This window comes from Harmonia axyridis, chromosome 7 (assembly GCF_914767665.1).
Source record: "Harmonia axyridis chromosome 7, icHarAxyr1.1, whole genome shotgun sequence".
Taxonomy (NCBI): Eukaryota; Metazoa; Arthropoda; class Insecta; order Coleoptera; family Coccinellidae; genus Harmonia; species Harmonia axyridis.
The window spans coordinates 25,328,645-25,346,081 of NC_059507.1; the positions used below are offsets into that span (position 1 = coordinate 25,328,645).

Below are 17,437 nucleotides of genomic sequence, written 5' to 3' on the forward strand. Positions count from 1 at the left end.
TTATTCACTAGATCGGATATTAATTTAGGAAGCAGTTTCCGTATAGTATTTAGAGTAACCGTTGGAGGAAATATTGGTTTCCTATAGACTTCGGGATGTTTGGCAACGTTTTTATTCAAATTATCATCTGTCTAATTTGAAAAATTCATATCTGCGGAAGTACGCGTCGAAGCATAACCATATTTGGCATGTATATTACTATTAGCGATTTAAATAAACTGCGAAAAAATGATTGACTTCCCTAGGTATCCAGGGCTATTTTTTTCAACCTTTACATTTCGAAAATTCGTATCTTCGGAAATATGCGTCGGAGCATAACTATATTTGGAATTCAGATTACTATTAGCGATGTGAATAAACTGTGAAAAATCATTGACTTCCCTTGGGATCTAAGGGTAGTTTTTTCAACCCCTTAAATTTCTAAAATTCGTCTCTTCGGAAATACGCGTTGAAGCATAACCATATTTGGAATATAGATTACTATTAGCGATGTGAATAAACTGTGATGAAATGATCGACTTACCTGGGGATTCAGGGGTAGTTCTTGAACCCTTAAATTTCGAAAATCGTATCTTCGGAACTACGCGTCGGAGCATAAGCATATTTGGAATGTAGATTACTATTAGCGATGTGAATAAACTGTGAAAAAAATCATTGACTTCCCTGGGGATCCAAGGGTAGTTTTTTCAACCCCTTAAATTTCTAAAATTCGTTGGAGCATAACCATATTTGGAATGTAGATTACTATTAGCGTTGTGAATAAACTGTGAAAAAATCATTGACTTCTCTTGGGATCCAGGGGTAGTTTTTTCAACCCTTAAATTTAGAAAATTCGTCAATGTCATATTCCGAATTTTCAGATTTCAAATAGGCCCCATTCTCCAGAAACGTCTAATAGGCTTGACTTGAAACACCCTGTATACAACTACATAATTATCCCATTAGCCTTCAACTTCCTCAATTTTTCTTTTTTTTGAAGCGTGCGCTCAAAAATAAAAAAAAGGTCCCCATTTATCTAAAGAAGTATTCGTAGGAGAAATATTACGTAAACAATTTGTTTTCATAATAACTCTCAAATATCTAATCTTTTTTTTTACTAAAGTCGTAAAATTTTTATTTCAGAACTAGGAATGGCCCAAAGGTCCTTCGCAAGCTGCCTCAATGGTTTCACGTTTCAGTCCATAGGAGAAACCCAGACTGATGAAGAAAGGATAATTTCTAAATCTTTGCAAGAATTTGGTTCTCTCATAAATATGGTAGAAGATGAGAGGGACAATATGGTAAGTACAAATTTTCATTTTCCATTGATAAATAAAGTTACAATCAAATTTAATTATTCCTGTTTATCCTGTTAAATTATTCTCCGTAATAGAGGATATTTTTTACCGGAGTGAAGATAGCTGTCACCTTATCCGACCTAGCAGTCGATCCACCAGTGGCGTCGGTAAAGAAATATTATTATATCGTAACTTTTTTTTGAAATAAGACAACCATCCAAAATTTTCAGACATTGTTCGTATATTCATTTGAGCAGCTCACTTTTTGGAAAAATTTTGGAAAACACAGAAAGAAACTAAAATTCGATACCATAACTAAAATTGACATTTCATAAATTGTAATTTATTGTTCGTTGGGATTGTTGAGAAATCCATAAACCATTAAAATTTTCTATTACGAATGATTGATTACAAATCATGGAATGTCAAATTAAGTTAGCGGAACATCGAATTTTAGTTTCTTTCTGTGTTTTCCGGAAGTCATAAATTGGGGGTTTTTTCTCATTTGAAGTTCTTCCTCTCTTTCACAGCCTTTTGGTATTTTTTCAAGGGCACCAAATTTGGTTACATCGAGAACAATGTAAATGTCAAAGATTGAGCTTCTGTAATACCTCTCTATTCTGTGCTTGAAAGTTGTTTTTAGTATAAAAACACCCACTTAAGGTAAGTTGTTCAAGGAAAATGCGATTTTTCAAGTGCATAGAAGTTATATTGAGTCAGATACATGAAAGATTCTTGTCTCTATTTTGTATTTTAGTTACAGATTCTGTTTTAAGAATGACTCCAAAACATATGATAAGTAATTCTTGACTAATGCACTTGGTGGACAATGTTAATGACATCGTTAAAACGAAATCTGGTCATGTGAAACATGCAATTTGATGCAGATTTAATGATGATTAAGGGAGATGTGCATGGAGCATGAATGAAAAATTCATGTCGTAGTAAGTCCTATTTCGAATGAATTTATACAATTTCACTTAATATATAACTTCATTTCTAGATCGCACTGAACAAATCGGGGGAGATTTTTTTGACAAGTTGTACTTGCCTAAGAAGAATAAAATGTCACCATATTACAACACTGGCTCTTTTTGGACATTTCAGTATATCCGTTATTGATAAAGAATTAAATTGGAATAGGTATCCCCCACACAGGGGATGTGACAACAAAGACAGCTGAAGAGTAATATCCATCAAAACAAATATACCGGGTAATATCGTCGGCTTAGTTTGCATAATGTGTCCAATAATTACATGTGTTACATAAGAACTTTTAGGAAGCGGTGTTCGATATTCTGCGAATTATGCCGAAGATGATCCATTTATGTTGTGGATTCAAAAAATAATGAATCCGAAGAACCATTCAATAATAAAGATTTTTCGATTCAAATAGATCTTTCCAAAAATTTTTTTCAAAGTATGTAGGAAGTGTAATATTCATTTTATTGCTGTAAAATACAATAAATTTATTTCCATTGAAATGTAAATAAATAAAATAAGGAATAATTTTATAAACTGTTTTTCCATTTCTATTGAACCCAGAATATGATTACATATTTCAAAATGAGGTTCATTTCTTCCTTGAACATATGAAATGAGAAATAATTGGAAATATTAAGGCCCATATCACGTTGAATCACTATAGCGAAGTGAAATTAAATAAATCATAAAAAGAATTTGTCTTAATAATTTACAAAACAGATGAAGTTACGCTTTGACAATATACAGGGTGTAACGTATTCCAGAGACAATTTTAAGAAGAAAGGTCAATATAAACTTGTGTGCGGAAATGCTTCGTTTCGAAGATACGGAGTTGAAGTTTGATTTTTTTCAAATTTTTCTCTCATAGCACCTTCCCTTCATAAGATATTTAACTCAAATTTGTCATAGATATTCCATTTCAAAGTTCTCATCATGAGATATGTTAATTTCGAATGCAAATCTACAGGGTGATATTTTTTCTGGGACAGTGGCCGCTTCTTTCCTCCAGAAATTTTTTTTGAGGAACACTGGTAGTTTAGAAAAATGTAAGAAGAAATTTTTGTCCAGTACTACACTTTTTGGTTTCAGGTACTTTCATTATATCTGCTACCGATTTCGAGAATTTTTTTCAATTAATTCACTAGTACCTTTCCTCAGGAAAATCCAAATTATTATAACTATCCAGTTAGTAAGCTATGATGAATGAATTCATTATAATTTTTGGAAGTTATTTACACAATCTGTAGCGAAAATATTAATAAAGATTCGATAAACTGCTATAATCATAAATAAAAAAGTAGAACTACAAAAAGCACACTGAAAATAAAGCGTTTGCGGGCCCATGTGCGCTTATTGACTAATGCGTTGTGCAGGTGTCATCACCTGTTCTGGCCTTTGTCTTTAAATCATCGAATTCAGAGGAACATTATATTCTGTCTTTGCCTTATAAAATATTGTTTATAAGAAACAACTTGAATCAACAAAGAATGCATGCACTTATTACCTTTTCGTCATTAGTGAATTTATTCGCCGTTTTATTTTCGATTGTCCTTATCTTCAAAATGAAATCCAACAATATGATCTCATCTTCAACACTTAAAACGATTTTTTTCTTTCCTCTATTTCTACTTTTTTCTCTGTTTTGTCAACAAAATTTCAATTACTATAAAATATTATCAAATGAAAGCAATAAATCACTAGTTCTCGGAGTAGCCAATCTTGGGAAAGTTGAGAGTTAACCCGCTGAAGAGTATGAAATACAGATATTATAAATCAAACTCACTATTTTGCATGAAAACAGGACATTTCACACTGTTTTATACACTAATAATATTCACAATTCTTGGAATAAAATCAAGATCATTTCAATTTCCACAGTACTATTATCCAGGAAAAAACGTGACAAAAAAAGAACAGTTTATAAAGGTCTTCTGTAGTTCTCACGTCAAAGACTTCATGGTTCATCCAGTAGTTCAACATTTTAAAGAATAGATTCTTCAATAACTGCGAATTTTATATTTGTATTTAGCTTCTATAGTATTTGCACTAGAGTGGAAATGTCAAGTACTTCTGACACTGAATATTTCAAAATATTTTCGATAGCTATGATGAGCTGACTGAGATTGAGAAACTCATGTTTCTTGCACATTTTGTAAGATCTAGAAGGGTCTGATTAATCATTGAATTAGGAATCAGACACTTCAAATGAAGGGTTATTTAATAGATTTCTGGATTACTCATTCAAAAACAAAAACAGATATACCAATATTAAATTTCGAAATAGAATATTAATAAACTATAGTTACAATGCCAAGACTTTGTTTACATATCTTTTTTAAATCAACTTGATATCATATAGCTTCGGTCATTCTCCAAAGAATTTTTGAAATTCATCAACAACAAATTAAGTGAACATGTGTGAACAAATTATTCCAATTATACGCATAGAAGATATTAATTTAACAACTCAATTATGAAATAATTCTCCATTCATAGATTCATATAATCCTTATGATCACCACTGTCAAAACATCTAGGTAAAAATCCATCAATTCAGCATTCAGAATAGTTTACCTTTTCTTCCTTTATTCTTGAATATATTTGGCAAACCTTTTGGTTTTTTTCTTTCTAGAGTCCACTGTTGAATAAGATTGCCATTTTCAAATAACCAAGTTTTATTCTCATTTTGTTGCAAATATTCTCTGTATTTACCATAAAGTCGTAGACTACTCATTATATTTTTCTGATTATCAATAAGAATTTTCTTTTTATCAACTGTTTTGAACTTTCAACCAATTTTATATAATGTTGTCTCACCTCCTCAAAAATATACATATATGATAACGCCACACTATAAGTCAAAATAAACGAAGAACTAAGAACTGACACACACACCGGACTCATCAGTGTGACTTTGGTATATTTGTGTATGCCGTGTCACAGACGCTTGGGGAATTCATTATTATCGGGAGCCGCCGGGACTCGAATCGGGCACCTTGTCGTATCTCGGTGAGTGAGTCTACACTCTTAACCTCTAGGCCACCGAGTGCTGTGTTTATTGTTGCTATGTGGAGCTTTATGAGAAGCCGCCACATGACTCCCTCCCCAGTGACGGAGGAACGAAACTTATGCGTGTTACGAGGTCATCGGTGCAGCCGGGTGATTGCCGCCTAATCAGAGCTGCACCTCGCGGCATCGTGCGGACGGTGAATGCCGCCTATTCAGGTCCGCTATACCGCGGCAGACCAAGGAGCACGTATTGCACGTCATGGGAATGGGCGCCTAGAGTTTCGTTGGAAATTGCAGGTATATGGGAGCTACGCATCAACCTTCTGCTTTCCAGGACACATCGTTAAGACGGCCATTCCCGTCACGTCGGGGTCACCAATGTAGGATTTCACATATGCCTACTTATGCGTTTCGTCCCTGGCACACACACCGGACTCATCAGTGTGACTTTGGTATATTTGTGTATGCCGTGTCACAGACGCTTGGGGAATTCATTATTATCGGGAGCCGCCGGGACTCGAATCCGGCACCTTGTCGTATCTCGGTGAGTGAGTCTACACTCTTAACCTCTAGGCCACCGAGTGCTGTGTTTATTGTTGCTATGTGGAGCTTTATGAGAAGCCGCCACATGACTCCCTCCCCAGTGACGGAGGAACGAAACTTATGCGTGTTACGAGGTCATCGGTGCAGCCGGGTGATTGCCGCCTAATCAGAGCTGCACCTCGCGGCATCGTACGGACGGTGAATGCCGCCTATTCAGGTCCGCTATACCGCGGCAGACCAAGGAGCACGTATTGCACGTCATGGGAATGGGCGCCTAGAGTTTCGTTGGAAATTGCAGGTATATGGGAGCTACGCATCAACCTTCTGCTTTCCAGGACACATCGTTAAGACGGCCATTCCCGTCACGTCGGGGTCACCAATGTAGGATTTCACATATGCCTACTTATGCGTTTCGTCCCTGGCACACACACCGGACTCATCAGTGTGACTTTGGTAATTTGGTATATTTGGGTGTGCCGTGTCACAGACGCTTGGGAAATTTATTATTATCGGGAGCCGCCGGGACTCGAACTTGGCACCTTGTCGCATCTCGGTGAGTGAGTCTACACTCTTAACCTCTAGGCCACTGAGTGCTGTGTTTATTATTGCTATGTGGAGCTTTATGAGAAGCCGCCACAAATTAATGTTTAGTTTGGTGAAATCGGCATTTTTTTTTAAATTAATCAATTAATTCAAGCCTACTAGTGAATACCGAACAAAAGCTTCTTCAATCCAACTGTGTATTTTCTAAGGTAGTTTATAACACTTCCAAAAGATGAAATTTTAGTAGTATTGCTGCTCCTTCCTAGATGATGGATAAGTCAAATCGGATATAAATGACAATGTACCGATGTATACTAATACGTTGGTAACATCAAGACCATGTGTCTATACGACATCTGGCGTCCTAAAATGATACTGCTATCTAAAGCCAACTTCTGTTTATCTGTATGTACCCGATTATGGTCTATTATGATATCATTACAGTGAAACACGAGGTGTTTTGAACTTATTATTTGAATATCATGTATCCAACAAAGAATTTTTTATCTGTTAAATTGAAATTTAATCTTGTTTCAGTTGGCCAACGCATATTCCAACGTTGTCAAACCTCTAGAGGACTTCAGAAAAACTCACATCGGCAACGTCAAAAATGAAAAGAAAAAATTCGAAAAACAAACTGCTAAGTTTTGTAAGGGCCAAGAGATGTATTTGAATTTGACCTCCAAGAAAACCACTCACTCCCTGCAAGAGGTGAGTATTTAGCTTTACAGTATAGTTCTTACTTGAACTACTCCATAAAAATCCCTTCAAGAAAATTTTATATGTTAATACTTGGATCCAGACTTTATCAAATGCCTTTTCTAAATCTAGAAAAGGCATGACTGTATTCTGTTTTTCATTGGAATTGTTTATTATATCTATTACGATTCTTTATATTAGATTAGTCGAACTCAACTTGTTTAGGTACTGTTAGTTTACTAAGAGCCGGTATTATACAAATAAGGTTGAACTGACGGTAGCCCAACTGCCAGTTGAGATTCAAGCAACAGTTGAAACGGATCGGGTATTATAAAGATATGTTTTGGGTTGGTTGGACAAACATCGGATATGACCGAATTATTTAGGTTGGCTACGCTGCTGGTTCAAATTTGATAGTTTTCTCTAGACTTCCTAGTCCAAACACAGAAAAAAAAAAGAAAAATCTGATAATTCTATAACTCGTTCTGTATTATGCCCCAATGCATATAACATCAAAATTCCGCCTAATAGACATGTTTAACATGATAAATAATACAGTCGACTCTCGTTAACTCGAAATCCTCGAAAACTCGAATTATTTTCAATCCCCTTGAAGAAACCTGTCTAAGCCGAAAAAATTTCCATGCATAACTCAAAACGAATTCACGGATATATTTTACCATTTTTACCTCTTTAAGTCGAAGACACACAAAAATTACCTCTATAACTCGAAGTCAGTAGTTAATTCCAAACTCCGCCGCACAAGTCGAAACGTGTCGATGAATCGAGCGTATTTGATTTTGCAATAATTGCATCGTGAGGTTTTATAGAATTTTGTTTTATTTGTTGCTTAGTTATGTAAAGGTTGTTGGCATACATTATTATTTGTTATCAAGGAATTATAAATTTTGGTGACAACAGCTGTTAAATTTTTGCCTCTGGTAAACTCTTATGGCCAGTTGCACCATTTGCCTAAACATTGATTAAACTTTAAACATTGATTACTTTTTGATTTCTCTTAAGACATCAGAAAGTAATCAATGTTTAAATTTTTAATCATGAATTATTTCACTAATTTGTAATCACTAAGTTGGACCTTATTTTTTGAGACCATTTCCGTCTTAAAATTCGAAAATTATGTTTTGGTAGAGCGATTTGTTCAGTAAACTAACGCGCAAAATTCCAATGAAGCACCCTCCGACGGCTTTAGAACGAAAATTCGTGACGTCACCTTCTACGTCATCCCTTCAACTCATATCGATTAGTGACATCACAGGTGAGCCGCACGCGCGTCACAGGTCGTTTTGTCTACATATTGCCCTATAATTGACAGATTGGTTTATGGGTTATTCAATATCATCGTTTCATACTTCTGGGATAAAGTCAACGGCTGTTAATTTCATTTTCACATATTTCGAGTGGAATGATCTTGAAAAATAGTGATTATCCAGAATGAAATGCTTCTTTGTTTTCGGCATCAAGGTGGCAAGTAAGTGAGGGTCTAATAATAGTGAAGGTTTGCAATCCTATTATGGATTCGATCCTTACTTGATGGAAATTCAATGTCAAATGAAATGAAACAATACTATTTTCACAAATACATATAGTGAGAGATTATTTGTGAAAATTAATTTGGTTTCATTTCATTTACATATTTTGTTTCATTAGATTGCTGTCGAATTTTATCTTGAACCATGCCGTTTTGTTTGTATTTGAAGATTTCATTCATCAACCGGTTTCATTGATGGTATTATTGATTTCATATAGATGTAGACATATAGATGTCGTTACGAATTTAGACAAAGCATGTTTGGATACGTCTTCATAATATAGAATAATAATTCATAATATCTAGATTCTAGGAGATATAAGTTTCGAAGATTCCAAAAAACATTTTGTGAATAACGTGTGTTCTTTTGAAGCATGATTCATATTATGAAGCACGTACCATTTTCAAATCAAACAAATATCACGTAACAATTATAAAGTGAAAAAATAGCAAAAATTCAATAAATCAGGAGTGCTTGTCATGGTTCCGGAAAAGTGTGGGCATGAAAATTGAAATACAATATAATAAATAATATAATAAAGACTGTTCAAGCTTCGAATTATACTTAGAATAAGGGCCTTTTTCACAACTCGCTTTTAAGGGAAGTTTATACCACGTGGCCTTTTCGTTATCTGCCAAAGTTCAACTACTTCTCTCTCCTCAGCGTTTTTGAGATTACATCACTTCTCAGATTGAGTGAAGCAAGAAATTCAAACTACGTTTTTACGTATTTATTTTAATTTTAGAAAAACCGATTCTTCAGCTTTTGACAAGATTTTTTGTATAATATTTTCATGTGAAAATCCATATAAAAATAAATGTTTGTGCGGAAAGTTATATCATGCATAGATAACAAAAGATCTACGTGGTCGCAGTTCCCGGAAGACTTACCGAGCCATAACGACTCCAGCTCAAATATTTATTTATTTATTGATCGAAAATACACAATACAATGATGTGCATCTCACAGAGGCAATCGAGTTGCCTGTATTTATTTATTCTTCAATAGAAAATTCATCTAATTTTTTTTTCTATTTCAAAAAAATAAATTATAAATAAGGACTTTCCGCAAGGTCCGAAGGTAACAGCGTGAATCCCTACAAATGTTAGTAGATTGAGGGGTATCGCCAATAGGTATTTAGTTCATGGTATATCAGCAGGGACCCTTCACATCTAAGGCTAAGGGGTAATCAAGCGCTATATGCGGGCCTATGGCAGACATAAGCAAAAGCAGCGTCAAAAAATTACTCAAAGAGGACCTTCGCTATTACCCATAACATAAAAGGGAGATCCATGAGGAACCATATAAGCTGAGAAGGATGGCAATGGCCGAGAAATTACTCCAGGTAGTAGATGAGGACCCTCTTCTTTAATAAAAAACTGTGAACTCATTCCAGCTAGTGGTCATTCAAACCTTCACAATAATGTTCATTGGGATAGACCAGCGAGGTATCATGGTATGGACTGGTCTCTCCGAGATTGGAGACTTTGTAGGCCCTTTTTCATAGAGGGCAAAACAATTGCAATTAAATTTTAAAAAAATGGCCAATGCTAGCTGGAGAGTTGAAAACAGTAAATAAATAAGAATTTTGTGAATAGCAGCTTGCTTCTAAGACCTCAAAAACATGTTTCAACGCCTATGACAATTTCAAACTCCATTATCTCATCTTGAAAGCTATCAAATCATGTATCTAAGATCATCAACTACAAATATCTTCTCTAGCATCCGAAAAAATGTTATCTAGTAGTTATCTTATCTTGGAAATAGAGAAAAACCACTTTCCTGTCGAAAATTAAAATTTTATTATCTATTTCTTATGAGATAAGACGCATCTATTAACTCAGAAAAAACTTGAGGATATGAGCAATATCATGCAAAAGGTTTCAGCACTCTATCAAAAGTTATAAGCCTCGCAAATACGGGACTTCATTGTGGAACGCCCGGTATAATAAAAAAGTACTAGTTCCTTGATATTTCACTTAAGATTTTTGGGTACTATTCTAGTTGTCGAAATGATAATTTGGATAGTTATTGTTGAAATCATTCCCCACTTTTTTCGGGCACCTTTTGACGCATGTTGTTATGGTAGATATATTGCTACGTCGTTGATTATTGCTATTTTCTTATGTTTGATGACAATATATCTGGTCTGTCATGAGGATCTGTTTCGTCAGAACCATACGACCCCAGACACCAGTATAGTTTTCGGTCTCTATTCGAAGTATGGCACTTTTTCAGAATATCTTACTACTAATACGATAAGGACAATAATCTCTTATGGTAGAAGTGTTGGGAAAGTGTCCAGCGGATGTGGGCAAGTAGGAGGCGCTAGTGTAGCTAAAGGATATATTTGCAATCTGTGGTTTCTGCAATCTGCATTCAGTGTTTCAAGTGTTGTTATAATTGATTCTGTTGAGGGTTATATTTATTTTGTATTGTTTGTTGAAAAACTTTTCAAAACAATAATGGGAAAAGTACAGTTCCGAGTTAACAGTTGTGCAGTAGGGGAGCAGCTCATAGTAGATAGTTCCCTGCCAATCCTACCAAACACACGGCAAAACCTTCCTGGCCGTCATCTTAGCTTGGCCTCCGCTTGCGCCGACTCGCCGCGTTTGGACCACGACCGTTTTCGGTTGTCAATTGCTTCAAAAATGGCTCAATTTTGTTGCTATTCGCAGATGGAAATTCAGGCCATGAGGTTTTTGCGTGTGGTAGTCATACATCGAGCTTATTTTTGAGACCAGTCTTTTGCAAATGGTTCCAAACGGTTTGAGCCAACTCATCACAAAACTGTCAGAAAAGTTTTTGTAGTACGAAATCTCATCTTTCTAACGCCATCTAGTAGATCCCTATCGGACTTATATAACAGATAACTGAAACTATCTATTGGAAAAATAATGGATTTCTTTTTAGTATAAAATCCAGTTATCATGAATGCAGCTTTTCTGAAAATAATAATCCTTTGTATTAATTTTGAAGCGTTCCTTAACTTTTTTATTTCAGGCCGATGCGTCAGTGAACATGGCGGAAAGCTATTTTCGAGCAGCAAGCATGGAGTACATATACCTGATACAAGAATTTCATGAGCGGAAAAAGTTCGAATTTGTCGAGACCCTATTGAGTTTCTTGTTCGGATGGTTGACGTTCTATCATCAGGGTCATGAAGTGGCTAATGATTTCCGTCCCTTCATGGTAGATCTGCAGACTAAGATTCAGAAGACCAGGACCAACTTCAACGATTACAAGGATAAACTGAAAACCCGTATGGCTGAAGTGAAGAAACAGTGTCTGGAAGAGCCCATGAGAAATGCGAAGGGCTGCAAAACCGGATATTTGTATTTATTGGAGAAAAGTAAGTTTTTTTGTTTTCAATTAATCTCTAACATTTGAAAGGGCCCAGTGTGCTCGTCTTGCACGCCCATAATTTCACAAAATTATTTTGTGACGCTGTCCATCCCGCCGTAAATACAATAATTTTAGAAAATAGAGCGGTAAGAAACAAGAAATAAAGGTACACTAACAAACTGATAGCGGTTCATTAAGAATTCAAGACAATATTCGAATCGAACCTTGATGACTGATGTATGCCTATGATTCATTGAGTTTTTGACATTATAATGAATCTAATATATGGAAACAGTGGCGGGTACGGGGGAGGGACCAAGGCGTCCTCCATTGACGTATGATGCAAAAAACTTCCTTCTGTATAACTTTCATGTGAATTCGGTACTGTGCATCCTGTGTCTTGGTCAAATTCATTCAAAATACAAATTTTTGTTAAGAAGAACCATTATTCTCCAACAATTTGTTTTTTGGTACATGATTCAATGCACTAGTTCATTTTTAAGAGACTATCAACAGTTTACCCATTTCAACAAATGTTATTTTTTGAGGAGATGGCTTTGCTCTTTGTGCCGTAATGTCAGTTCGACAGCTCAGTTTATCAATGAAAGGCAGCAATACATTGTTGAGTAATAAGGGTAAACAATTATTTGAAAATTCATTTGCGAACTTATTCAATTCAAATCAAACTTCAAAACAATTTAATTTAACTGTAACTTGAATAACCTGAAGAAAGGTACCTTTTACAACAAATTCAGCTTTATATTTTGTATTACCACTTTTAGATATCATTTCTGCCTACATACGTCGGTTTATACTGTCAATTATGTTACGAATGGCAACCTGAGGAATATTTTGCCACTCCTCCTGAACCGATGAAGGGGAAGCTCATTTGTTGCAGCCAAAGCTACTTCGCGATTTCTGACTCAGTGACTCGTCCTCCAAGTATATCCCACCCATGCTCTATGAGGTTGAGAACAAGTGAACATGCTGGCCAGTTCATTTTGTCAATACCTAATTCGAGGTATTGACCATGAAATTGTTTTCTAGAGTGTAATGATGTTAAAAATATTAATAATATAATAATAATATATTAATTTTATATTGATTTAATAATTATTTCATGCCTAATAAGAATACATGCATCGCTTTTCTTGTTCTGGTACCATATGTCTAGGGAATTCCAATCCCGCGCCAAAATATCAATCCCGCAAATCCGAGGGAAAGAAATTATCGATCCCGCGGATGCGCAAAAATGCTCATAAAAAGGTCTTATGCTATACGCTCTATTAGTGTGACGTCACACACCGCCATTTTTGGTTCTCCTGTCAGTGTTCGGAATCCAAACAAATAAATTGTCATTCAAATTAGTACAGTGTCGTTGAAGGAATTGGCTTATTTTAATAAATAAGAGTATTTGAGGAACGATTTCAGTATTAATTGATAGACAGAAGGAACGAGGTTAATACCAGTAAGTTTGAATCCTGTATCATTCCCCAGATTTTGTATAAAGCCGTGTTTATTAGTTAAACTTCAAGTTCGAACTTACTGGCATCAATCTCGTGCCTTCTGTCTATCAATTAATAGTAAAATCGTTCCTTAAATAATCTTATTTATCAAAATAAGCCAATTCCTTCAATGACAACGTACTAATTTGAATGACAAATTGTTTGTTTGGATTCCGAACACTGACAGGATAACTAAAATGGCGATGTGTGACGTCATCACTAATAGAGCGTATTGAAAGCATACTATGGTATAAAAGTATTTATTTCATGGCAACAGCTTTCAAGTTTTTCCGCGGGTAAACTCGAAAAATCTGCCGTCAAGTGCTGTCTCACAGTTTTTCCAACTAGAAACCATTTGTTATTCAAAATTAAACGTTTGTGATTGGTGGAAATTAAGTCGAGGGTCGGAGTTGTTAACAGCTTCCAAGTATGTACCCGTACCCCTATTCCGTCTGCATTCAAAAAGGGTCATTTTATGTTTTAATAACTGACCAAGTGTTGTTCCTACTCGTGCTCGTACAGCCATAGAATAAGCCTTTCCTTTGATTCTGGTATCCAAGCCGTACGAATACTATGATTCGATTCCTTTTTTAAATTCAAAGGCGATGGTTCATGTCTCGTTGCTAAATTAGATGAAGGTACTTTATCCTCAATAGCATTCGTCAAATGGTCTTCGGTTTGGGATTATGTTTTGTCTTCTAAAGTCGTCTCTATTCGCTCAGTCTTAATTTCATTTCGTAATGTTGATTTGCTATGAAGTACAAATGTATCTTCTTGGCCATTTGTAGACATTGAGTGTTATCCCAGAAATTCCAGATATTTGCCTGGGTTTTCTAAATACGGCACCATACTTGTCATTAATGAACGGCGCTCTTTTATCCTAGAAAATAAAGCTTTAACCATATCTTTACTCAATGTCGAATTATAATGAATTTCCAATTTGCTGATCATGAATAGCAAGGCACACACGAAAGGGAATTTTGGAAGATTTGATCTGGCGCGGATGAGATCGCTCTAAAATTAATGCGCAATGACAGTCCTAGTTGTTGAACGATCCGGACTGTCACAGTTCTCTTCCTACGCACATCAGATATGTTGATATAAAAGACGACTATGTACGTTAATGCGGAATGAGATATATGATCGGTGACCGACCAGATCGGCAGTAGCAGAATGACATATCTGGACTGCGGATCAGATCGCTTAGAAATACTTTTCGTGTGTGCCTTGCTAATCGTGATGCAGTTTCAGCAGTAACTAGTGTTGCATCTTCGTTCGTAGGTAACTTATGAGTTGTTTATTGCTTTCAGGGACGTTCCAAAAGACGTTTGCGCTTTTATTGTCTAATAGGCAATTTTAATATTGAATCCTAATATGCAATTTTAATATTGAATCCCGCAGATCTCGCATGGAAAATCCGCAATTTTGATCCCGTAGAATTTCAGAGGGATTGGATTTCCTACATATGTGGTTATGCATCTGGCAATGCCAGTTAATGACGAGTTAAGAAATATAAGTATGAATATGCAATAATTGTTTCATTGAATTTCTTATTCAGATTGAAATATAAAAAAGAGGAGAAAAGTCCTCGAAACGTTGGCGATTTTTGCTGTAATTGGCAGCAAATAAAGTCCACATTCCTGATAACCTTTTCATTTATTAAAATATCATATTCAGAGAATATTACACTATTTGACGTTTCTGGAGAACTGGTCCGATCTGAATTCTGAAAAATGGAATTATGATATTAAAATACTGGAACCTGGTCGTCGAAATGTTTCCAACAACAATGGTTATCTTTGCAAGAAGATGAAAACAATAGTTATGAACTCGAGATTCAGCAGTATTCAAATAAAGACTAGTCAATAAAACACTGTTCCGAAACCGGAATGAGATTGTTAACTCTATGAATTCTTTCGAGTACCAACAAATGTTTATACTAATTTCAATTATTTTCATTAGCATGCAAAGCGTTTCGAGCAATGTCAAAAGTAGAATAATTATCACTTCACCATACGAATTTAATATCACAATTCATGAGTTGCCTTGTAACTGAAAGCGAATTATGAATATTTTGCGGTTTCCCACCTTCATTAATTTGTTCATCAACATGTTTTATAGCTCAATAACAATGCTTTCACCTAATGCCAGTTCTTTGATTACAATTGCAATATAACCGAGTCTCGTTATTGTTTAACGTGAGTAATTAAATGAAAGTTTTTTCTTGTTTCAGAGGCTTTCGGAACGACTTGGATAAAATACTATTGTACTTACAATAAGGAGACCAAAGAATTCGCGATGTTGCAATATAATCAGTTAACTTCAAAATCGGTAAGTGAAGATTAAAATAACCTGGATTTTCCTTGTGGTTATTGAGTAATTAATGAGCATTGAATAAGAACATGCGTGTCTAATATGAAGAAAATATACAAGGTGGTTTGCTTGTTATGACCCCAGGAAGAAATGAGTATAATTCATAAAACCCCTGCAACAAAGACAGTTGGAGCCAATAAATGTGGTATATCTAGAACCCCCTCAGTACTTTCTATTCGCCTTTTATGTTATCTTTCCGAACTTGTATTTATGATTTATGTTACCTCTCATTACGCTCAATATCAAACTGAGGTCCACGTCTTTCTCCCCGACGTCGTCTAACCCTTCTTCGGCCATCATGTGCACCCAAGGAAAATCGAGATTCATCAGAAAAGACGACCTGATGCCATTCCACATTTTAATGTTGACGTTCTCTGTACCACTGCAATCGTTGTCGGCGATGCTCAACTATCAGTGGTAACACAAGATAGGGTCGATAATGCTGCGGTTCAAAAGACCTTATCCGGCGGTAAACCACTCGGACAATTACAGGATTACCTTGTTCTTCTAACCACTCATCAGCCAAAGATCGATCTGTCGCAAATCGGTCTCTAATTGCCATAAGTCTTAGACGTCGATCTTGAACTTCATTTGTGCCCTTTCGACGTCCAGTGCCCACTCTTCTTCGATTTTTGGCATTATCAAACCACGCTTGACAACATCTCATAACAGTTCTTGGATTTCTGTTTGCACGGTTAGCGATTTCTCGAAATGACAACTCCCGTATACAAATAATTCGACCTCTTCAAATTCACATACCTGGCTATAAATTCCGCGTACACGTGCTCTATGCATTTTAACAACAACTAAACATCGACTTTGGATCTCATCGAACAGCTGGTTTGTTGTAATATTTAAAAAAACGTGCAAAACTACTACAATATTTAGGTAACAAAAATTGTTTACATGAAAAACCTTCGATTTTTTTTCTCCAAATTCAACCATATACTCCTTGCTATACTATGTTTTACCAAAAAAAAAAAAAAATTAAACAGCTCCTTCTGGGTGGGCAGTTTCTTTGTCAGTTAGTATATTTCATGAGTTGTAAAGGTTTATCCTCAACTCTTATTGTATTCAAACAAATAAATGGATGAATAAAAACTCATTCAGTTTGATGCGCCACTGTTATCACAGACGTATTTTGCATTGTAAATTCTCCCCGTTATTTTATATCTGATGCAAGGAACAAGTTCTCACAAATTTTATTACTTTCATTGGCACACGATTCAAGTAGTTCATTTTTCTAATCACAGGAATAACAGAAAGTAGTGAATACATTTTTAATGAGGAAAAATTATCCTATTCTAAAAACAAGCATATACTCAATAACTATTCATCGAAAATTCTAATCAATCTGTTTTTATGTTAATATGTTGAATAAGAAATTCTTCTATGTATCTGATGATTTCACGTCAATCGTAAACAAAACCAAATCCTTTGATGGAATTCATCAGTAAAGGACCCCGCATGTTTTAAATGGGAAATGGCTTTCCGTGAATTTGGCTGACTTTTTGATATATCGGGTGTCCCAAGGTGAGTGGCCTATTAGATTATTATGGAAACTATTGATGGTAAAGATTTCAAATTTTGTGGATAGATATTTGGCCAT

The 17,437-nt window shown here is 35.4% G+C and overlaps 1 protein-coding gene across 3 annotated transcripts in view; it reads left to right on the forward strand.

The window, feature by feature from the left end:
• The window catches only part of LOC123683780 (rho GTPase-activating protein 26), a 34,882-nt gene that overhangs the window by 4,257 nt on the left and 13,188 nt on the right, over window positions 1-17,437 (forward strand). For 2 of the 3 annotated variants that reach the window (XM_045622669.1, XM_045622670.1), the window contains exons 2-5: window positions 1,123-1,280; window positions 6,894-7,067; window positions 11,609-11,957; window positions 15,689-15,786. In XM_045622669.1, coding sequence (XP_045478625.1) covers window positions 1,123-1,280; window positions 6,894-7,067; window positions 11,609-11,957; window positions 15,689-15,786 — 779 coding nt within the window. Of the gene's footprint in view, window positions 1-1,122; window positions 1,281-6,893; window positions 7,068-8,402; window positions 8,545-11,608; window positions 11,958-15,688; window positions 15,787-17,437 lie in introns of those variants that run through there. The other variant, XM_045622671.1, reaches the window with a different exon arrangement.